The sequence below is a fragment of the Danio rerio genome, chromosome 12, assembly GCF_052040795.2.
Source record: "Danio rerio strain M-AB ecotype USA chromosome 12, GRCz13ab, whole genome shotgun sequence".
Taxonomy (NCBI): domain Eukaryota; kingdom Metazoa; phylum Chordata; class Actinopteri; order Cypriniformes; family Danionidae; genus Danio; species Danio rerio.
In genome coordinates this window covers 37,657,046-37,682,004 of record NC_141032.1, presented here as the reverse complement: position 1 = coordinate 37,682,004, position 24,959 = coordinate 37,657,046, and the positions used below count along the sequence as shown (strand labels likewise).

The following is a 24,959-nucleotide window of genomic DNA, read 5'->3' as shown; positions in this document are numbered from 1 at the left end:
AATGAGGCCTATAACCACAAAAAGATCCACTTTTTGAGAAAAAAAAAGAACCACCCTTTTCACCAGTCTGGCTACAGGCCTGTAGGTGAAGAGAATATACCAAACTAGCCGTGGTGTATGTGTGTGAATAAGTTGTGTATGGTTGTGTATGTGTACGGATGTTTCCTAGTACTGGGTTGCAGCTGGAAGGGGATCCGCTGTGTAAAACATACACTGGAAAAGTTGCCGATTCATTCCACTGTGGCGAGCCCTGATGAACAAAGAGACTAAGCTGAATGAATGCATTATAACAATTATTAAAACCACCATGTGAATCAATACATTGCCACAAGAAGAGGTCACTTTATTTTGGCACTTGTCACACATGAAAATATTTAAAGCATTTTTGTTTTGTTTTTTTGTTTGTTTTTTACAGAAAACCAAAAACTTGGCAATGATTGAAAACATCAACGTACAAACAGATGCTTGCGTGACATGCAACAGACATCAACCCTTTCTAGTGTGTCAGAAAGATGAGCTCCTTCTCATCACGGCCCTTGATGAAGAGTCCCAGAGCTCTGATGCAGTGATTGGCCACTTTGAGCAGTCACCGACAGGCCAGTGGAGTTCACTTTGACAATGGCTTTTGAAGATTTAAGCAGGCACCATCCAAAACACAGAAAGAATTTTGTCTTCAGAGAGGAGAAGCGCTCAACATACAGTAGTCCAGTTTCCATTTAAAACATCTCCAGAATGTCCCTATGAGACCTACTAAGCAAAAAAAAAAAAAAAGAAAAAAAACAACAACTAATGAAGCACTTTGAGATCTAAACCAAAACTGTTCCTGTTTCTTGAAAAATCCATCATGAAAATGAGTAGGCCTACTGATTTTTATGCAGGCAAATCGGAAGGCATGGCTCCACTTACATTAAGAATACATGAATAATATATACCTTTTAACTAATTTAACAGGCGATGTCTGAATATTAGAATTTACCCAACAATATACAGTGCTCAGCATATATACATACACCCCTCACAAATCTGTCTTTTCAATTCATGTTTAATAGGAAGCAAAACAAAATTATATTTGTGCATATACATTAATCAGTACTGAAGCCAAATCTGAAACTTATCTAACAAAATAACTTATGATTACGATCCATAAACTAGTACAGCCAAATTTATGTTATAGAAAAATATTAAATACAAATTTAAAAAAGAGGAAAAATCAAGAAGTAATAAATAAATTAATAAAAAGATTTAGCTGAAATTTTGTGGGTTGTAATTTTGTTTTGCAATATTTTGCTTGAAATTATTTGTATTTTCTTTAAATTTCTAAATATGTTTGGTGACTAAAATAATATTTTAATAAATATATCTGTTTAATAAATCAGCTGGTTTTAATGCACCAAAATACCACCTATATTCACTGAGAAATGAATCAAAATATTCATTTTCAAAATGGGATGTACTCAACTATGCTGAGGACTGTAGATGAATTATAAAGCAGTCTGATTCATTCAAATGTTAAGAATGGCATTTTAAGAGTAACTTTGGTGTATTATATCATATTTTGCAGCATAATGAGTGTTTTTGAGAGCAATATTGGTTTTATTAGTGAGTAAATAAAACTAGGCATTCATACCCATATAAAAATATCATAGCCAACAGGATAACAATTTAGACTTCCATAAAATGTTCTTTTAAATATTACCCTCTCAGCTAGTGTGCACAACTGGAAATAGACTGCATCAAATCTAAATGTGCTATCACCACCAATAGTCTACACTGACCTTACAAATCTTGGCCTTTTTACATTCCGAGCCATGTATTTATCTGTGATTTCACTTTCTATGTAGCAATTTAAGAGCCCTTGTTTCTTACATATTACTCTTCGATGAAACACAAAAACACAATATTTTACATGAGTATCGTTAAAGTTCTGTTCTGTAGTTTGGATGGAGTTGGTTAAGAGACCCCAAATGGGTTTGAAGTAACAGATTGAAGGACCTTTTCTAGATACAGCGCAGAACAAAAGTAAAAAAAAAAAAAACACAATATCGCCACCCACTGGATGAAAACACATAGTACACACAACAAAGTACAGGAACAGTAGTTGCTACAAAATAAAATCTCTTTACACACCGTCAACCAAGCCACCTGTGTCCTTTCAGCACGAAATGAAAATCTCCTCTTGATTTGATCCTTTTGATGGACAAGACTTATGAACGACTGCCGTACTGCATTTACAAAATGACATACATTAGGCTATATTGTAAATCACCATGACAAATAAGATAAAAGTCACACAAGGTTATTCGCTATTATGATTCTAAAATGCCATTTATGTCCTAAAACTTCTACTGAGACGAAACAAAACAAACATACCGAGTCATTTATCTTCAAGAGCTGTAATGCATCGATACTGAATGCCAATTCAAAGAGCTGCTCAATATCATGATGTTCTGTACATGATTAAAAAAACACAAACTTGACATAGACGCATGGCTTTAAAGATCACTTCGACTGTCGCTATCTAAACATGATTGGTTTTTCTTGTCTAATCCACAACACTGAAAATGTTTCCTCACAGCAGTTCAAGCCTTCTGTTAAACGAGGATAGCTGAATCCATTCGGTTTTCTTCCGCCCCACAGGATAAGAAATAAACCTACTTTTGCAGAGCTTATGCTAACATTCTCTACCATGCAGAAGGCCTGGGCAGCTGCATTGAATGGCTTTTAAATACAATACATACATTAACATGCACTGCAGCCTCTGGACGGCACTACTCATTTTAAATGCACAGTAGAATCACACGCCATACACTCCTTTAAAAGGGAAAGTTCACCTTAAAATGAAAATACTATAGTTAAGTAAGATAGCACAAAAATTAGCTTTTGAGGTGAAATGTCTCTTTAGTATCACACTGGTTATTCTAGTGTTGTAGAGTAAAAAATCATAGACTCAAGCCTAAAGTATACCTCAGTTTTTGGGGTGTGTGTTGGTACGTTAAGGACTGCATTTAGTAGGGCTGCACCATATATAGTTTCAGCATTGATATCACAATGTGATCATTCGTAATAATGCCATTGCAGGTTATGCAATGGATTATAATGTATAGGGTATATGCACAGCTAGTGTTTCTTTCCATACTGATTAACTTCTGGTGAACGGTTAATGTGACTTTTTTTCAATTTTTACCATTCCTTTGACAGCATCAATGTTGTAATGTAATTCAAATATAATCAGTTAAATAGACTTCATTCATTTAGTTGTTCAAGCGTAAAAATGACCCTGCGCCTGTCTGGATCAACAGGCTAGCGCTGAAACTTAAAATAAATCGTCATATTTTAAAGACAGTGAAGATCATTGATTTTTAAAGAAAACAGACCTTAAACATGCCAATTTTGTAACCACATACAGTTCACCGGAAGCGTTTGACCAAGGTTACTAAAAATTAAAAGTCCTTCTGCATGTATCCTATTATTTTAATGTCATTTTGACTTTAAAAGTGTTCAGGCCTAAGAACTTGTGCTGTTATTAACATCAATAACCATTAATTTTATTGAATTATTTTAATTTTTATTATTCAATTACTGTACTTAAATACTGTTAGACACGGGAAACGATAAAATGCTGTTTATTTCAATTGTAACTGTTTCTTTATTGTATTTATCTACATTGAATTTGTTTATTATATTTTATGAAGATGCACACGCATTCCAATCCCAACAATTATAAATTTTATAAATTAATTTAATTTTGGGGGAATTAAATGCAGTGCATCTTGTTCGATCTGAGACCCACTTAATATCATACATCTATCAGGCAGTGAAGATCGCTAATTTTAAAGAAATCAGATTTTATACGTGACAATATTGTTATGGAAAGACAGGTCACCGGAAGCTGCCGGGCTGCCTGGCTGAAATTGAAAAGTCAGTGTGCATATAGCCCATTTTTACCAAATAGAGATATTCAATTCATCTGGTGAAATTGTTTAATATTGCAATATATATCACAGATTAATAAAATATCGCAATGTTCAATTTTTTCAATATCGTGCAGCCCTAGAATATAGTGCATGATAATTTTGTCATTCAGAACAGTAAATGCTGAGTTGAACTAATATTGTCTGATTACATCATTGTTGTTAATCATAGTTTTCTATTATTTATTTTTCTTTACTGGGAATTTTAAAAAACTAAATTGTGTATAATAGGCATGTAATATATTGAATAAACTCATCGATATGCCACTGAAATAAATCGAATTGTAATCGTTTCGCAAATATTTGGGGAGAATTGACAGATATATCTGGAAAACCAACATCATCCTGATAAAAACAGGTTAAATGAATATTTGACGGGATATTTGATTTACATGGAGAGGGACTGGGGGTGGCACGTTGGCTCAGTGCTTAGCACTGTTGCCTAAAAGCAAGAAGGTCGCTGGTTCGAGTTTCGGCAGGGCCAGTTGGCATTTCTGTGTGGAGTTTGCATGTATTTTCCGTATTCACGTGGATTTCCTCAGAGTGCTCCAAATTTCCCCCAGTCCAAAGAATGAGTGAATGCGAGAGTGTATGGTTGTTTCTTAGAAATGGGTTGCGGCTGGAAGGGCATCCACATATCTGGTTTCCCCCATAGTCCAAACACGTGCTATAGGTGAACTGGATGAACTAAAATTGGCTATAGTGTGTGTGTATGAATGCGAGAGTGTATGAGTGTTTCCCAGTACTGGGTTGTTGCTGGAATGACTTCCGCTGCGTAAAACATATGCTGGTATAGTTGGTGTTTTTTTCCGCTGAGGCCACCCCTAATAAATAAGGGACTAAGCTGAAGGAAAATGAATGAATGAATGAATGAATGAATGAATGGAGAGAGTTGTATTTCTGACCTATACTGCTGCCAGCCACCAGGGGGTGATCAAAATATTTCCGCTTCACTTTTTGGGATATTCAGGATTGTTTTGGAAAAATTTGCACTTTTAAGTTTGTCCACAAGATATCAATGCTGATGCAGGCCACTATTTCAGAGTTGGAAAATAAACAGAAGAACTATACCATGATGTTGGTCTCATTTAACATTACGTGGGTTAGTAAAATCATGTTTAAATAATTTAAAGACACGCAATACCTCTCTGTAAGGCCTAACATTTTGATCTTAAAATGTTAGATTTTTTTAAGGATATTTAAGATCCCATGGAAAAAATAAATGAAAACATAATATACATTTTAAAGCCAAAAACACAGACACTAGATAAGCATACATTTTTCCAGAGTGCATGGTTTTTAACACTATCCAATTTTTTTTGTTTAGCTGTGCATTCAACTACTCATGACCTTTGACATACACATAAAAAACCAAAGTATACTTCAGCTTTAAGTCTGTGTGTAAGGAAAGACCCTAATCTCTAAATGCTAAAGACATGAAATTGAATCGTACAGCTAGGAATTAAGATCCAGGGTGTTGAAAGCATACAGCAGGTGTCGAACACTCTCAGGCTCTTATTTTTCCTTTCAGCAAGTCCTGTGCTTTTGGGAGCGAAAGGTGCTTCAGTGCTGGAGCGGTGCAGTGCTGTGCGTCACCTGTTCAATCCAGCCCAGGTAGCGGCTGACCCGTGAATACACACCCGGGTATGAGGGGTCGCCACAGCCGTGACCCCAGGAGATGACCCCTGTCAGTACCCAGCGGCCCGCCTCGCCTTGGCACACCAGCGGACCCCCACTGTCCCCCTGGCAGCTGTCGGCATGCTTTCTGAGGTCAGAGGTCATGCTGCCCGCACACAACATGTCGTGGCTGGTGAAACGCTCGCCGTAACGTTTCTTACACTGCCACGAGGGCAGGAGAGGAACCCAGGCCTGAAGAAGTGTGCTGGGATGCTCAGTGTCTGGAGAAACAAAGGGAAAACAAAATATAAAATACCAATTTCAACTCAAATATGGCATTTCTGGCACTCATGTTCTTCTGTTGAACGCAAAAAAATAAATTGTATACACAATAAAAGACAGCTTTCTTTTAGGGCTAAAGTATCCTTTTTACTGTACCTCTACCTGACAAAAGTCTTGTTGCCTATCCAAGATTTTAGGAACAACAAATTGACTTCTAATTGATTACTTGGTATCAAATATAGCTTATACAGTATGAAAGGCAAAGGCCTCTAGATTACGCTTATTTTACCCAAATAAAATATGATCATGCCTTCATTTTTTATTTATTTAATTAGGACAGTAAGGTCTGACTTGCTTAGACAAAAGTCTGGTCACTTAACAGAAATAATGTACAGTGTAGAATATAAAGTTAGTGGAAAAAGAATTAATATTGTGTATGACTGCATCCATACATCTCTGTGATGACTCAAATAACTTATAAGTAAAATCATCTGGAATGGCAAAGAAAGCGCTCTTGCAGGACTCCCAGAGTTCATCAAGATTATTTGAATTCATCTTCAATGCCTCCTTCTTCATGTTATCCCAGAGATGCTCAACAATGTTTATTTCTGGTGACTCGGCTGGCCAATCCTGGAGCACCTTGACCTTCTTTGCTTTCAGGTAATTTGATGTTGAGGCTGAAGTATGGGAAGGAGCGCTATCCTGCTGAAGAATTTGCGCTCACCTGTAGTTTGTAATGCAATGGGCAGCGCAAATGTCTTGATACCTCAGGCTGTTGATGTTGCCATCCACTCTGCAAATCTCTCGCACACCCCCATACTAAATGTAACCCCAAATCATGATTTTTGCTACACCAAACTTGACAGATTTTTGTGAGAATTTTGGGTCCATGCGGGTTCAAATAGGTCTTCTGCAGTATTTGTGATGATTGGGATACAGTTAAATAGATGATTCATTAAAAAATCTACCTTCTACCATTCCAAATGACCAACTGGAAGTCAAGTTATTATTTGTTGATCTTACAACTGGAGATGACAAGACTTTTTTCAGGTAGTGTATTCAGCAAAACAAGAATTATTGAATAATTATTCCAAGTGACTTTGACTTTAATGGCCACAAATAATTTTTACAACCATAAAACAGAACAAATTGGGTAAATCTGTGTTTATAATAATATTTTCAGGCACATTTGCCAAATGTGTTAATTTTAGGCCCTAAAAACTGTTAAAGGCAACTTTTACGCACATCATTTATATATTATATTATATGATTTTTCTATTCTATTCTATTCTATTCTATTCTATTCTATTCTATTCTATTCTATTATTTACGTTCCCTTTTTTCTGAGGCTGGGTCGTAGGGGTCACAGTCTTAGGAGAGAACCCCAGCCAGACACTTCCTCCAGCTCCTTCAGAGGGATCCCGAGGCATTCCCAGGCTAACCAAAAGACATAGTCCCTCCAGTGTGTCCTGGGTCTACCCCGAGGCCTCCTCCCGGAGGGACATGCCTGGAACACCATTCTAGGTAGGCATCCAGTAGGCATCCGCAACAGATGCCCGAGCTACCTCAGCTGACTTCTCTTGATGTGGAGGAGCAGCGGCTCGTCCTCACCCGGGTAACAGAGCTCCTCACCCTATCTATAAGAATGCACCCTGCCACCTTCTGAAGGAAGCTCATTTTAGCCGCTTGTATCCAAGATCCTGTCCTTTTGCTCATGACCCAAAGCTCATGACAATAGGTGAGAGAAGGAATGTAGATTGACCGGTAAATTGAGAGTTTTGCCTTTAGGTTCAACTTCTTCTTTACCACAATGGGCCGATAGATCGGCCGCATTACTGCTGCCGGTGCACCGATCTGCCTGTCAATCTCACATTCCATCCTTTCCTCCAACCTGGACATGGCAAACCACCTTTTTCCATTGAAGCAACATTATATTATATTATATCATATTATATTATATTATATTATATTATATTATATTATATTATATTATATTATATTATATTATATTATATTATATTATATTATATTATATTATATTATAACACTGATAACATATATTATTATATATGCTAATATATAACATATATTTATTTATATTTAATTATATAATTTATGCTTCTGATGGCAAAGTTGATTTCCACCATCATCTTCAGAAATAATTTTAATATGCTGAAATGTTGCTTAATATTTCTGTGAAAACCATGATCTGAGGTTAAAATAAAATGAAATTTAGAAATAAATAACATTTGTAAATACATTATAATAGGGAACAATAATTTGAAAATGTAATATTACTTGTAAACATTTAATCTTTTTTCACAAAACTTTTCATGAACAAAACACTAAATAGTAAAATACACTGAAAATATATACAAAAAAATGTATATATTAAAAATGTATTTTTGTGATATGTCAAGCATTACCTGTCATTCCCCAGCCAGTGATGACACAAGACGCGGGTCTCTTGCCCCACTTGCTGCCAGGCGCAGGCAGGCAGGCGGCGTTGGTGTGAGGATTAAAGGCCACACACTTTCCCTCAGTGCCCTTCAGTCGGATCAGAGCCACGTCATGCTCCCAGCTGTCAGTGTGGTACTTCTTGTGCACCTCGATGTGCTCTGGAGAAAGAACTCGTTCAAAATCATCCTGCTCACGTGTGTGGTAATCACCCAGCTTCACCACGTACCGGGACGCGTCACTGCCAAACCTGCAGAATAAAACACTCATTCATATCACAACATTTCAATCGATGAAAACACTCATTCATAAAAGACATGAATTTGCTGATTATACCACAGTGTGACTTTGGTGTTAATTTAGTTGTTTCAATGTAGAGACTTCATTTAGTCATTATAAAACTGTGCATAACTGTTTCATTATAGAGCATTGTGTAAATACAAACGGTACACAAACATGTACTATTATTTCTGCTGAAAACATGAATTTTATGTCTGATATGCCAAAAAAATGTGACCCTAAATAATATGAATTTATTAATATTGACACTGCAAATATTTCAATATGTTTTGGTAAAGTAAATGAAAAAAAAAATCCCATTAATCAGATGAAGAAAAATGCCCATTTACTTGCCCTGAAAATATTTGGTATTTGAACACTAACAGAACAAATAGTGTTTTTTTTTTTTGCTTGTCATAATAAATTTAATTGGATAATTTTTAGGACTAAAAATATGTGTTTCTAAATTGTCCACTTGTTTTTGTGCACTCTCTGATTTGATGAAAAACATGTAATTAAAGATGATTCTGAAGAGGTGTTTGGCCTTGGAGGCTCATTGTGTGTGATATTGTGTTGTTGTCCAGCAGGTGTCTCTCTGACCGTTTGAAGCAGTGCGCCGCAGTGAGCAGCCAGCAGGAGTTGATGAGAGTTGCTCCACACAGAGGCTGGTTCCCTTTAGACTGAGATCTGAGCCACAGAGACGCCTGCCAGGGCCAGTCACCCCTGTCAAAACACATGCAGAAACACAAGAGGTGAGGAGGACACACAGGTGTAAGTGAACGGAAAGTAGAGTGTCAACATTGTGATTAAACAGTAATTATGTATTATGGGTATTATGGGTTTTTTAAAATGACCTTCCATGTCTTCCATATTTTCCAGTGATTGAAAATATCCATCTGAGGATTAAATCTGAATGTGCTCCTTGTTTAAAAATATTGATTTTTTTTTTCTCTGCGTCGACTCAAGAGTCGATTAAATGATTCGTAGTTTGTCCGGATCTTTTGCCTGTTTATATCGGCCTCAACACGAAGCAATACCAAATATGAAGTGCCGGATCCGGTAAAACCTGAAAGTGCCTTTCCCCTCAAACACTAGCAGAGTGCGGGTGCTTGTGGGATGGAATATGACTGAAGATGAGTAAACATTAATGAGTGAATTTTCTGATAATTAATAGAAGGATCAGCAAAGACTATTTGATGAAAATATGTATATGACTTTGTCAGACCTTGACAGGACTTTTTGTCAGTAACACAGTTCATATGCACCAGTTTCTTCTTCCTTCAGACCTCAAGTTGTAAGTAAGATTAAATAGGTTGCCTCTTTGTTTTTTCTAGCTTGCAAAATATGTATTTTATTGTGTTGGGCTTGTACGATATCTGGTTAACTCTTTACATTAACATATCACATCTAAAACCGTGCTGAATGAATGAATGAAAAAGTAACATTTTAATACAATTTTAAGTCTTAGTAATAATATTGTTTCTGTAATGTTTATTTTTTTGTTATGTTTAGCTTTAATTTAACTACTGTAACTTTGACTTAATTGTTTTTATTTTATATATTTATTCATTCATTCATTCATTTTCTTTTCGGCTTCCCTTTATTAATCAGGGGTCGCCACAGCGGAATGATCCGCCAATTTATCCAGCAAATGTTTTATGCAAAAGATGCCCTTCCAGCCGCAACCGATCACTAGGAAACACCCATACACTCTCATACACACATTACACTACGGACAGTTTAGCTTACCCAATTCACCGAAGCACCCAGAGGAAACCCAAGCCAACAAGGGGAGAACATTATTTTATATATATTTAGCTATTTTAATACCTCAGTACTTTTAGTACCGCAGACAATATTTTCAATTTTAAAATAAATTCTCAAAATATAAAAAAAAAATGGAATTGTTTTTTTTTTATATTAATATTTTATATTTTTTAAATTTGATGTTTTAAAAATGTTTGGCCCATTTGAATTATATATATAATATTATAATATTAAAAGTATATATTATTTTCTTATATTATCTTTTATAGTCTGTCTTTATTTATCTTTATATAGTCTGTTTTATACAAGAGTATATATTTGATTTACAGATAAGAGGATACAGGAAGCTCTTAGTAAACAACTATAATTTTTATAACTATATTTGATGACATTATTAATATTTAACTTGCACTAATCCTTGTAGGTTATAAAATAAGTTGTACTTGAGTACATTGTATCTTCATTGTGTCTGACGGTGTACCTGAGAGATTTGTAACCTCCAACAATCCTCTTGCTGCGTCTTTCGGCTCCGGCTCTGAGCCCGCAGGTGTGTGTGCCCACAACTGCAACGTCAGCCTCGGGCTCCGGCTCATAATCACACACCACACCTGCATCCTGACCATGCTTACAAACATGGCTGTCCTGTCCTTTAGAAGGACATTCGCCGAGGAGAGACTCCTTCCCAGTGCATCTCACATTGGACAGATGGATGGTGCCTTTACCTGCTCCAAAATATCCCATCGGACGTGCTTTTGATTCCCCACTGCCAGAGAGAGGAATGAAAATCAACTCAGAACTCATCAGGTTTAACAACAGAACCTATAGGGGACCATTGTACAGCTAAAACCAACAGCAGATATTTGATATGGCAAAAAAATGCATAATGACACTGAATTAATAGTCTTCACAAAGGAATGTCTAGATTATAATTATGATCATAAAGGATTATTTTAGTTATTCAATATGAAGATAATGCAACTAACACAACACTGGCCAATGTAATCAACCCAGCATCATTGATGGCATTTAGAGCCTGTAACAGCAGGTTGACAAACATAACTCACCTGCATTTATCAATTGAAACTGATTAGTGTTCCCTAGCAACACAGAACATTAAAACAAGTGCACAAATAAAGGCTTTATATAGGCTAGGTACAATTGCTAGTACAAAAAAAATGCTGTTGGGGATGTTTTGATCCATTCTGGGGTGATTTTGAGTCTTAATTTGGCCACAACTTTCTCTGTGTGTTTAGAAAATGCAATGATTTCTGGTGACAAATCTTATTTTGACACATATTTTGGGAAAATGCTTTGAAAATGTAAAAAAAACACTACACAAAACATTACACTCTTATTTACTACCCTTTTACTATGTTCATAGTTTTCTTTTTAACTGCAACTGACGTTCAACTGTAAAAATGACACATTTTACCTCTTCCCAACAGGGAAAACCACCAACAATCAAGAATGCATGATTATATGCTGTCACGGCTTTGCAATAAAAAATGTCATTATAATGGAAGTCAATGGGTCAAAAACAGCCACTAATATAAAGGAAATGTGGTAAATCTGAACAGTTCACTTGGGCTCACAACAGGGGGATGCAACACAATTTTAGCTAGTCAATGACTTTTTGAAGTGGTCTTTTGAAAAAGTTATGTACTTTTTTAAGATGCAATTTTATGCTGTGCCTCTTGAAGTTTTCTAGAAATATTCCTACTGATCATAGAATGACTTTAAGCTATTTTGAGGTAAAATGTCTCCTTACTTGAATCCGAGCTGTCTGCAGACGACGGCAGCATTGACATCATTCCAGCCGTGATCACATACGCTGCCCCATTCGCCATTAAGAAACACCTCCACCCGGCCCTCCTTCCTACTGTCACCACCTGCCAGACGAACCAGAGGCCCTGAAACAAACAAAACAACAATAAAAACAGAGAGATGAGTTAGATTCTCTCACGTCATTTAGAGTGTACGGTTAAAGTGAAAATTATATGCCTTTCTGTTGAAATGTTTTTTCTTTTTCAAATGATGTTTAACAATATTTCCTATATTATTTATTCTTCTGGAGAAAGTTTTATTTGCTAGGATAAAAGCAGATTTTAATTGTTTTGATTTTAGGGTCAATATTATTAGCCCCCTTAAGCAATATTTGTTTAAATTCAATTAAGAATTATTTTTCAACGAAACAACATTAGTATTTTTTTAAAACAGTTGCTTAAGAAAACAATATATATATATATATGAGACCAAAAAAATTATATATATATATATTTGTAATTCAGATAGTTTGCACTTAACAACTCAAATGTTTACTAAGGAAAAGTTTTATTTGTCTGACAATTGTACACGTTTAAGAAAAGTCTGTCATTCTGTCTGTCTGTCTGCCTGTCTGCCTGTTTATCTGTCTGTCTATCTGTATCTATCTATATGTCTGTCTGTCTGTATCTATTTATCTGTCTGTCTGTCTGTATTTATGTCTCTATCTGTTTATCTGTCTGTCTTACTGTATCTATTTATCTGTCTGTCTCTATCTGTTTATCTGTCTGTATCTATTTGTCTGTCTGTCTGTTTGTCTGTCTGTCTGTATCTGTCTGTCTGTCTCTATCTGTCTGTCTGTCTGCCTGTCTGTATCTATTTATCTGTCTGTTTGTATCTATCTATATATCTGTCTGTCTGTATCTGTCTATTTATCTGTCCGTCTGTCTGTCTGTCTGTCTGCATCTAATTATCTGTCTGTCTGTCTGTCTGTCTGTCTGTCTGTCTGTCTGTCTCTATCTGTCCGTTTGTCTGTCTGTCTGTCTGTTATTCTGTCTGTCTATCTCTAAATATTTATCTGTCTGTCTACCTCTCTGTCTGTCTGTCCGTCCGTCCGCCTTCTTATCTATCTATCTATCTATCTATCTATCTATCTATCTATCTATCTATCTATCTATCTATCTATCTATCTATCTATCTATCTATCTATCTATCTATCTATCTATCTATCTATCTATCTATCTATCTGTCTGTCTGTCTGTCTGTCTGTCTGTCTGTCTGTCTGTCTGTCTGTCTGTCTGTCTGTCTGTCTGTCTGTCTGTCTGTCTGTCTGTCTGTCTCTCAATAACTGTAAAAAAGTGAAAACCTTTAAAAAAAAAACTTGTTAAACTTAAATTATTTTTCAACACCTGCTTAGCAACAAGTGGTTTTTAAACGTTTTTTGGGCTTGACCAATCATTTTCAAAACCATAAAGGAAACTGTTGCATTTCGTGCAACACGCAACAATCTAGATTACAGACACCAGCCAACAGACAGCACACGGAAGCAGCACACATCATAAACTATTAAAGTAAGTAAAAACTACAAAAGTAGCTAACAGCACACTGTAGAAACCTAATACCATCTACCATGTTGTTTTTCTCTACAGATTTAGCAATAAGGATGATGAATTCCTCCTGTGATAACATCTACATGGTGCTCAGCAGCTCAGAGAAGGTGGCCATAGGTACGATCTGTCTGCTGATTGCTCCGCTCAGCCTCATGGTCAATGCTCTCGTCCTGTTTGTGATCGTCTGCTCTAGAAACTTAAGAAGACAGCCGTCGTACCTGTTTATGGGAAGCTTGGCATTGGCTGACACCATTGCTTGCTGCTGTTTCACCATCAACTTCCTCAATTTCCACCTTTTTAATGAGGATTTCTACTTTCAGAGAGCAGAGTTTCTTCTTAAACTTGGTGGCGTGTCCACAGCATTTACGGGATCGGTTGGAAGTCTGCTTGTGATGGCAGTGGATCGCTATCACGCAATATACAAGGCTGGCACTTATAAAGTTCTGCTCACAGTTAAAAAAACATTGGTGTGCATTTTGGCATTATGGATCATGGCTGCTCTCATATCCTTCCTTCCTCTGATGGGATGGAGTTGTGAAGATTCTCCATCATGCTCCAATCTCTTTCCATACGTGGATCGTAGCTACCTAGCATTCTTTGCCAGTCTTGTGTTGGTGGTTCTGTTTCTCATTCTGCTAGCTTACGGTCTAATTGTATGGTGGGCTCATAAACACGAAGCTAACATGTGTGCAGAACATCCAGGACTAGCACGCATTCGTGTGGACGTTCATCTGGCAAAGACGTTCGCCTGTATTATGCTGATTCTGTTGGTGTGCTGGCTGCCTGTGCTTTCGTTTATGATGACAGATGTAGTTACGACAGAGCTTTCAAAACCACAGAAAAGGGCATTTGCTTTTTGCAGCGTATTATGTCTGCTGAATTCAGGCATCAACCCGCTGCTGTACTCCTTGCGCTGTCGTGAGCTACGTGCAGCACTGAAATCATTACTGAATGTTTTAGGGAAATGCATGGGTTGTAGATTACCCAGACCAGGTTGTAGTAAGTAATATGATGTTAGTTTTGCATATATAGCATTTTTTGAATCTGTAAAAAAACAAAAGAAGGATCTGAGGGTGACGAGGAAGCAAACATATTCAAGATCAGCTTGTAAATCAGATTTTTTACTGTGTTATATTTTAAATAAATATTTTTTCCCTTGAATAAATATTAACTTTAATTAGCAAACATGTCGCTGTCTTCTGACTTAATACATAAATACACTTCATTGAACATGTACACATAGATATCAACTATATACTATACAACTGCAGGTTAACTGTATACACAGTTGAAACCAGAAGTTTACATACACTCTAAAAAACGGGAACGTAAACATTTTTTTTAAAAATGTCTGATGGTAAATTATACTAAACGTTTACTACTTTAGGTCCGTTAGGATCACCTAAATGACTTACATATGCTAAATGGCAAAATAATGAGAGAATGTTTTTAAGAGATTTTTTAAAATAAATTTTTTAGTCAGTCAAAAGTTTAAATACATTTCCTTGATATTTTTTTAGCTTTGCTTTTAAACTGTATAACTTTGGTCAAATATTTTGGGTATCCTTCCACAAGCTTCTTACAATAGTTTGAAAGAATTTTGGCCCATTCCTTCTGACAGAATTGGTGTAACAAGAAAGCTTTTTCAAATCTGCCCACAAATTCTCTATAGGATTGAGTCCAGGGCTTTGTGATGGCCACTCTAAAACATTCACTCTAATTTGGCATTATGGTTAGGGTCATGTTTTTTTTTTTTTTTTTGGAAGACCCATGTGTGCCCAAGTTTTAATTTACTGGCTGATGTTTTGAGATGTTGCTTCAGTATTTCTGCATAATGTTCTTTCTTCATGATTCCATCTATGCTGTGAAGTGCACCAATCCCTCCTGCAGCAAAACAGCACCACAACATGATCCTGCTGCCCCCATACTTCACAGTTGGGATGGTGTTCCCAGGGTTGTAAGATTTCCCCTTGGTCCTCCAAATGTAACACTGGTCATTATGGCGAAACAGTTCGATCTTAGTTCCATCAGACCACAGGACATGTCTGCAAAAATTATTCTTACAAATTGTAATCTGGCTTTTTTGTTGATTCTGGCTGGTTGATTTTCCCATATTGTCACAAAAGGAAGCAGTGTGTTTAAAATGTGCCTCCAATTAACTTAAATGTTGTCAATTAGCCAATCAGAAACATCCAAAACCTTGACACCATCATCTGATCTTTTTCAGAGGCATAATAATCTTTTTGTGTGTAAACTTTTGACTTTCAAGAAAAGTTAACAATTTTTTTAAAAATATATCTCTCATTATTCTGCTATTAAGCATAACAGAAACAAATTTGATAATCCTCACCTACCTTGAAGAGAAAAATATAGTCACATTAACATTAGACCTTTTTTAAACGGTTATGTGCCTTTTTATACAGTGTAAGTAAACTTCTGGTTTCAACTGTATATAATAACTTTAACTGTTAAAAGCTATAAGTTACTAGTTAATTAGTTAAAGTTATTAGAAACTAATATAGTTATGATAACTAATAATCTTAACTTTTCCAAATTTGATTTTAATGCAATAATGTTCACCTTTTGTGAAGCTGCTTAAAAACAATCCTTATTGTGAAAAGCGCTATACAGATAAACTTGAACTGAACTGAATTCTGAGAAGAAAACAAAAAAGTTGCATTGTCAGAAATAAACACATAATTACACAACATATAAAGTCGCTATTGTAAGACATAGAGAACAAATAAGGAGGTATTTATAAAAAAAAACAAAAAAAAAACAAATTTACAATCAAAAACTGACATTAATATCAACATTTATATGAGTAGTTTTGTGTACATTTTTTAAAATGTGATGGCAGTGTTTTAATTTTGTGTATTATACTCCAGTCTTCAGAAATCATTCTAACATTTATTGTTAAATTTAGTCACATATAATCAGAAAAACATTTATTTAATATATAATTTCTATGAAATTATAAATATACTGTTTTACCTAAAAATGTTGACTTTTAAATATTAGAATAAAACACCATTTACCAGCTGTAAGAAAAATCAATTTCCATGAGAAATTTACTTAAACATTCATTCATTCATTCATTCATTCATTCTCCTTTGGTTTAGTCCCATATTTATTAGGGGTTGCCACAGTGGAATGCCAACTATTTCAGCATATTTTTTACGTAGCAGATGCCCTTCCAGCCGTACCGGAAAACACCCAAAATACAATATAGCCAACTTTGTTTACCCAATTCACCTATAGCGTAGGGTTGGGTGATTTGGCCTATAACCAATACTCAATCATAATTAATGGATGATTATTTTATTAGTTTATTTTTTGTTTTTTGGCCTCATGGTTCACTGATAAGTTTTGTACAGTATATAACTGTATATCACATACTACAAGTGAGAGATTTTTGAATGAAGGGTGCATTACTTTACTTTAAAATAATTGAAGGAAACACACACTATCTACTATCTATGATAATCTATTCATCAACATTGAACAGCTGAAATTAAATCACACATTGCCTAAAACCAAGTCATTTTTTCTTATAAAAAAGTGAAAATAAACAACTTGCACTTTTGGAAACAAAATAAATTATTTTCAATGTTTTCAAAAATAGAAATTCTAATTTTGAATGTAAATAATTTTATCGAAATAGAAAATATGCCGTCTCAAGGTATATCTGGCTCAGCTTCCAATCATCGTCAATGTAATGCAAACGTGCAACCTGTAAAGTAGTACCTGTGTGTTCGATGCAAAAGTATAAATCAGCCTTAACAGAGTGGGGTCACATGACTCCACATGCGCTAGGGAAAGTAATTCAAAAATATGGACCTGGAAAAATTAGATCGATTATAGGCTCTGAATGTTGATTTTTTAAAGTACTTTTCGATTAATCGCCCAGCCCTACTATAGCGCATGTTTTTGGACTGTGGGGGAAACCGGAGCACCGAGAGGAAGAGGGAGAACATGCTAACTCCACACAGAAACGCCAACTGGCCCAGCTGGGACTCAAACCAGTAACCTTCTTTTTGCGAGGAGAAAGTGCTAACCACGGAGCCACTGTGCCACCTATTTACTTAAATATACACTAAATAATGATGTTTTGCATAATGATGCAAATAAATCCAGATGTTTTTTTTTCAATCTGACTTTCATCTTTCAACTCTTTCAAGTATATTTTCTAAAACTACTCTACAGCCACTAGGGATGGGAAGATTAACCGATATGTATCGATACGCGGTCATGCGCGTGCACGATGCGAGTGCATCGGTTGAGCAGCAGAGGATGAATGAAATTTTGGAAGCAAATCGAGATGCATCGGTTTTTGCGAGATGCATAGATTTTTCCGAGATACAGCTTATATTTTTAATATAGAATGTATTTTTTATTCATTAACAAGTGTTGTCAACCTGTTTTTGGCGCATAATTTAATCAATCTACATAAAGTAAGCCTTAGCAATGGATTTGCGGATGTGCACACACTACAACACAGTGTATCAGGTGTGCGGAAGAAGCTAGTGGAGCGCCCTCAGAAAGCGCGAGAAGCAAAACAAACATTTTATTCCCCACTGAGTTTTAAATCTAAAGTATGGCAAGCAACATTATGGATTTAAGGATGGACGACATGACAGGACAGATGCAATTTGCAAAATGTGCCGCGCATCTGTAAAATACGCGGGCAGTACGACTAATCTGAAATCTCACTTGAAGCGGCGCCACGGTGTTGTTGTGAAAGCATCTTCCAGTGTTTCTGCATCCCCGGCTTTCGCACTGCTTCAACCAGCTCCAAAAGTGGTGAGAAAAGCATTGCAAGTTTTTTTTTTCCGTGCGCAACAGTTCTGCTCGCTCTACGCCAATAACGAATGCTATTGCATTGTTCATCTGCAAAGATATTCAGCCTAGTGTCACGGAGAACGAAGGTTTTAAACACCTCCTCCTGTTAATTTTTATTTAATTATAATAATAATAATAATAATAATAATGATAAAAATAATTGGGTGTCACGGTGGCACAGTGGGTAGTTTGACCACCTCACAGCAAGAAGATTGCTGGTTTGTTATATTTTTATTAGCCTGTTGGTTACAGTGACAGTGATGTTTCAAAGCAGCATAACACTGCCAGTTCACAACCTTAAGTTTTGAATAATCAGTGGCAAAATATATCTTTGTAAAACTTGTTTTCATAGTTGAAAAGTTAAATCACAATTCTTGTTGTGCAATGCTAAATTTATTTATGTTGAAAGAGTGCAAATATATACATACTTTTTTAATATATATTGCACTTATACATTCTGTTTATCTTGAAAATACTTAAATAATATGTGCTATATGTTCAAAAATGGCCCTCTACTGTAAACTGACACTCTGGCTCTGAGAGAAGAGCCAGTTTGTAAAAAAAAAGTCTTGGTTGTGCTTGGTTTATAAATAATCAAACTCATTCAATGGCACAGCATCCTCTTTCACATCATCTCATAAACTTGATCTAATTAGTTAGTGCTGAAATATCGCATCGTATCGTGATATGGGTGTGAATCGTATCGTGTTGCATCGCAATGTGTCACAAATGTATCGCTAATATATCGGATCGTATTCTTTGTATCGAGATGCGTATCGGATCGGCATTATAGCTTAGATGCCCAACCCTAACAGTCACACATCTTTTTTTTTATCAATCTTGCCTTACGAACCTAACATTTTTCAAGAACATAACTCACCCATTCAAACATTCCCAAAATGTCACTGTCTGGCTACCAAAATAGCAGTGGTGTTATATGATAATGAAGTTTAGATTGAAATGGAGTATGTTTGGGAGAAATAAAATCATGTTTGTCTAATATTACACCGTCAAATGTCAGAGGTAGCGCTGCAGTGGCCAGGGGCTACACAATACTTTATTGAAATTCAAATGGAAGTTTTTATCAATAAATGCGAGGGCTCGGGAAACTACAATGGCCGCTTTTATTCCCGGCCTCTGTCAACAAGTGACATTTAGATCCCCTCTGATTTTCAGAAAGGGTCAAAGCGGTGCAGATCGAGAAGTCTATCAGGAAAACGTATCTCTCACAAAGCATTACTCTGTGTTGGTGTGTGTTTAAGATTATTACATAAAAAGTTGGAATATTGACTTTTAGAAAGTTAAATGCTGACAAACTATATCAAAATGAGGAGTTAAATAAAAAGTATTAGAATAAAAAGTCAAAACTATTACATTGAACCTCAAAATGATGGCAGTCAAACATAATTTCCTCTTAGTATGTCGTAATTTTGGCTTAGTAGGTCACAATGTTGACTTTTCATTACTGAATTATGACTTAAGCAGGTCATAAATTTAGCTTTTATATCTCATATTTTCAACTGTAAAGACAACGTACAGTGAGTTCATTAAAATGTCACTAACAAGTGACAATTAGATGCCGTCTGAATTCCAGATAGGGAGAAGAAATTGTTTAGGAAAATGATATGTACAGTTGTAGTCAGAATTATTAGCCTTTCTCTAGAAGAAAAAATGTTATCAGACAGGCTGTGAAAATTTCCTTGCTCTGTTAAACTTAATTTGGGAAATATAAAAAAAAAAAAAAAAAAAAAAAATCATAGGGGGCTAATAATTCTGACTTTAACTGTATATCACACAAAGCCTGGTGTCTTTAAGATTGGGAGATTAAAAAGTAAAAATCATGAATCAAAAAAATACTACAACCAAGTCTTAATTTTGACTTAATTTAAATTCATTTAAATTCATAGTTTAAAAATCTTATAATTGTGACATCAGTGGCTTAACATTTCAGCTGTTAAACTATTATTATGACTCAAAGGGATAGTTCACACAAAAATGAAAATTCTGTCAATATGAACTCTTCCTCCACTAGTTCTAACCCTCTTTGAGTCTCTTAAACACACAGTAAGACATTGTGAAGAATGTTGGAAAAGGGTAACCACTGACTTTCATAGTTTTTGTTTGTTCTACGATGGAAGTCAATGACTACCTGTTTTCACATTGTAAAAAATAACCGTAAATTAGTAGCTAACCTTGAAAAGTTTGAAAAAGTGATTTTTTATTTTCACAATACAAAAAACTTGTAATAATCTGCCGGCACATTTTCTGTTATTTTACTATATTGACTTATTTCTCTCTATATTTTACGTTATATTATTTTAAGCAACTCAAATGTCAATAAAAGTCTCTTTGGTTGAATTTTCAACATCAAAAGTCAACAGAGCACAAAGTAGCATCCCATAATGAAATTCACAACCGTACATAAACGAAAAACACTTGTGAATCACTAAATATGGAAACTGTTAATTAACAGATATGTTTTACAGTGCAGAATTATTCAAAATATCTTCTCTTGTTTGCAATAGATACAAAGAAATGTCTCGAGAATGAGTAAATAGTCAGTAAATTTGCATGTTGGGTGAACTATCCTCCAACTATACACCATTAACAACTGATCCCTCGTGAATCTAAAAAAGGGTTAAAGTGGTACAAAAAAAGAAGTCTATCAGAAAAATGCATACGTACGTATCTAAGACAAAGCCTAAGTCAATATTGGTGTATGTTCAAGAGAACTTACCGGTACTTTCTGGAGCCAGCGGGACCTCATTGTTTTCCACCCTGTGGCAGCGAATTCCAACATCCTCGCTGTGGGAACAATCGTGTCGACCCCACACACCATGTTTACACTCCAGCAAAGAGCTCTCAGTGCCCTCACACTCCACATCGTCCAGCAGAATCAGACCTGTTCCTTCTCCAAATGCACCAGCGGGGGCGACCTCTGCACCTCCTCTGCATAAACACACACACACACAATAAACACCCAATCACATAAAGCCACTTCAAAATCTCCCACATACTGTTCTTCACAGTTGCATATACTGTAGAGCCTATAGAGACACCCCCAGTGGGTAATCACTATAATTCACTCTTAAAAATAAAGGTTCTTTATTGGCATCACTGGTTCCATCTAGAACCTTTAACATCTACAGAACTTTTCTGTTCCATTTTATGGTTAGAAAAAATGCTCTCTATATTATTAAGAAACTATTAAAAGTGTTTATGAAGTCAGCGCCAATAGCCGAATGGTTAGTGCATCAACATATATCACCCAGGTGCTCACGGTGACCCGAGTTCAATTCCCAGCTCAAGGTCCTTTCTGCTCCCCACACCTTCCTGTCTGTAAAATTCCACTGTCCTATCAAAGTTGAAAACCACTATAAAAAATAAATAAAATACAAACCAAGGAACCAATGATCTTCCATGTCATTTTTTTGAGTGTTAGGAAAGATTAGGAAAGATAATTTGTTTAGTAAGGTCAGAAAAAACCTCTTAAAGTAAAAAAAATCCTTAAGTTTCATTTTCTTAACTTTACAATAGGTTGCAACTAGTGATTTACTGAATGTTTCTGTGATCATGTGAAAAATAAATGTGCAAAAATGACCAAGCAAATCTATTAACTTGTTTGAGAAGAACTTCATGAAAGCCCATTTCCAACATTTAAAAAAAGCTGAATTGATGATACTTTTCACTCATTATTGACATAAAATACAATCATTATAACCCACTAAATTATCATTTCAGTAGTCGAAGTTGAGTTGAAATGCTGAAATTATGAATTTAGAGTCAAAATAATGAATTTAAAACTTAAAAAATCAAGATAGTCACAAGTCATTAAGTCAATCAGTATGCCACAACTTTAGCTTTTAGAGTCATATATAAATTCATGTTTATTATTATTTTTTAATAACTTTCTTTACTGTTTGTTAAACATGACTTACAAATTTATTAATAATAATAATAGTAACCTCGGTGCTAGTCTGACAAATATTTTTCCAATAAGATGATCATTTTGGGCAGCTCCAAAACATATGAGCCAGTTAAGAGTCATAATATTGAACTTTAATGACAATATTATGACTTAAGCATGCCATAATTTTAACTAATAAGTATGCCATAATTTTATTATTTTTAATGTGCCATTTTGTTTTTTTAAAGTCATATTTCTGTGTATTTAAAATAAAGTCATATTTCTTGTATAAAATATCTGTCTGCAATATTTTATTGATTTCCCCGCTCTTTTTTAAGCTAGTTTCATCTTTAAACATGACATTTAATACATTAGGGCTATCAGATTTGGTTATACTTTACAATAAGGTATGATTAGAATGTGTTTTAATGTATTTTCAAACATATTCAAAGTGTGAACAATACCCACACCATTTATTAATCATAGTTCAGGATTTACTAATGTATTATTAAAATCTATATTCATGCGAGTTAACATGAACTAACAATGAACAACTTTTTTTCTTTAACTAATGTTAGCTGACATGAAATACATTAACTACTAATATAAGTTTATTGTAAAGTGTTACCTTAGATTTGATATCACACTAATAATAATACATCATTCTTGAGCAACAAATCCTAAAAAATTCAGCTTTGCTAGTTAAATAAATGACATTATAAGATATGCTGCCAGAAAAATAATCAGTAATACTTTGTTTTAAATCACAATTCATGCTATTAACAAACCATTAACTTAGACTAGTAGCTCCATAAACTACTGATTAGCTGCTAATTTTGTAGTTAGTAAGGTATTTGGATTTAGGTTTTGGGTTGGATTAAGGATCTAGAATAAGATCATCCTAATAAACTGCTAATAAACAGTTAATATCTTAATAATAGGAAGGTAATATGCCCGTAGTTAATAGCGTAAGTGGCGACTTAAAACAACTACAACACAACAACAACCTCAAAACTTTATCCAATTCTGAGTGTGCATCATGCGGGTGATTGGGCTTGACAAACCACCTGTGGAAGCACTCTTTTCTCTATAATTATACTTTTCCCATCTTAACTCTAGCACTTAGTTCTCTCAGTTTCTTTGTATAATTAGCACTTCTTTTGTGTATTGCTTCTTCTTATTAAATTGCTGAATGGCTCCTCAATTGTAAGTTGCTTTCAACAAGCGTCTGATAAATGACTAAATATAAATGTATTTAAATGTAAAATAAAGTGTTCCGAAAAAAGCTATTACAGCCTAAAAACACCCGCACCGAAATAATAAATATAATTTTTACAAATTCTACAAAACCCCAAACATCAGAAAACAAAATCAATCAAAATTGACTCTATAAACATATGTCCTTCATCATAAACTCTAAGTAAATGAAGGCCCAGAGGTTTTACATGAATCCCACAGCAGTATATCATTGTAATAGTGTTTTGCGTATACTGACACCACTGGCTGGACTGAAGAAGCGCACCTGAATCCCAGCTGTCTGCAGACCACCTGCGCATGAGGCTCTGTCCAGCTGTCATCACACACTGTGCCCCAGTCCCTGGAGTGATAGACTTCCAGACGACCTTCCCATGGGTTATCACCGTCTACCAGTCTCACCACGCCATCTGAACACACATGCAAACACTCAAGCACTGGATACACACATCTGCTCTCTGGATAGTTGCTGTATCGCCACTGGAGAGTGATAATAAACAGTCAACAGAAGTGATAGGGTTGATGAAGGGGTTTGTTTTGTTGTAACTGGTTACATAATAAATAAATAAATAAGCGAAGATACAGTAAATTATTGATTTGATGTTTAAATATTTTATATGTGAGGATGACCGCGCAGAGATACAAGAGTTATGCGTGTGTGTGGAATATTGTTTGATAGCAAAACTGTTTACTAGGGTCACATATTATGGCAATTGACCAATCAATAACGTTTTTATCCATTGAATAATAATAATAATAGTAATAATAATAATAATAATGTTTAAGTTAATAAATGGGAGTTTGCATGTTCTCCCCGTGTTTGCATGGGTTTCCTCTGGGTGCTCAGGTTTCCCCCACAGTCCAAAGACATGCGCTATAGGTGAAATGGGTAAGCTAAATAGTGTACTGTATGTGTGTTTGTCCTGGTCCTCCAGATTGGGGGTTAAACGTTGGGCTAACAACTCACCTCATAAAAACTAGATGTTACTTAACACCATTATGGTGCAGCTAAATATTAACTTCGATATAAATGGCCCTGGGAGAAAGTAAGTTAATAAATAATATAACAAATAAATAAACAATAATTATGACATTTCTGACTTTTTTCCTCACAACTTAGAGTTTATATCTCAAAATTCTAAATAAAACTCTACCCTTTTTCTCAGAATTGCGCAAAATAAGCTTGTGTTTGATATTTATTTATATTAGATT

General features: G+C 35.2%; 2 protein-coding genes across 6 annotated transcripts in view; one reads left to right on the top strand and one right to left on the bottom strand.

Moving 5' to 3' along the window:
- Positions 1-318: 318 nt before the first annotated feature.
- Positions 319-24,959, bottom strand: part of si:ch73-127m5.1 — an 80,548-nt gene continuing 55,907 nt past the window's right edge. The window contains exons 8-16 of one of the 5 annotated variants that reach the window (XR_015504368.1): positions 24,016-24,157; positions 21,324-21,535; positions 12,142-12,283; positions 10,855-11,136; positions 9,207-9,329; positions 8,297-8,577; positions 2,371-5,869; positions 2,128-2,222; positions 319-747 (exon numbers count right to left, since the gene is read on the bottom strand). Coding sequence is in view for 2 of the 5 variants with exons in the window: in XM_087276737.1 (XP_087132863.1) it covers positions 5,535-5,869; positions 8,297-8,577; positions 9,207-9,329; positions 10,855-11,136; positions 12,142-12,283; positions 21,324-21,535; positions 24,016-24,157 (1,517 nt within the window). In the remaining 3 variants the exon portion in view is untranslated. Of the gene's footprint in view, positions 5,870-8,296; positions 8,578-9,206; positions 9,330-9,555; positions 10,299-10,816; positions 11,137-12,141; positions 12,284-21,323; positions 21,536-24,015; positions 24,158-24,959 lie in introns of those variants that run through there. The other 4 variants (XR_015504369.1, XR_015504367.1, XM_087276737.1 and 1 more) reach the window with 4 other exon arrangements.
- On the top strand, positions 13,637-14,926 carry LOC101885436 (cannabinoid receptor 2-like). The gene is made up of 2 exons (NM_001443469.1): positions 13,637-13,705; positions 13,784-14,926. The coding sequence occupies exon 2, from the start codon at positions 13,798-13,800 to the stop codon at positions 14,749-14,751; it is 954 nt and encodes a 317-aa protein (NP_001430398.1). The 5' UTR covers positions 13,637-13,705; positions 13,784-13,797; the 3' UTR covers positions 14,752-14,926.

What these genes read in the sequence shown, in the direction of transcription:
- LOC101885436 (NM_001443469.1), top strand. Translation starts at nt 13,798, where the DNA reads ATGATGAATTCCTCCTGTGATAACATCTACATGGTGCTCAGCAGCTCA.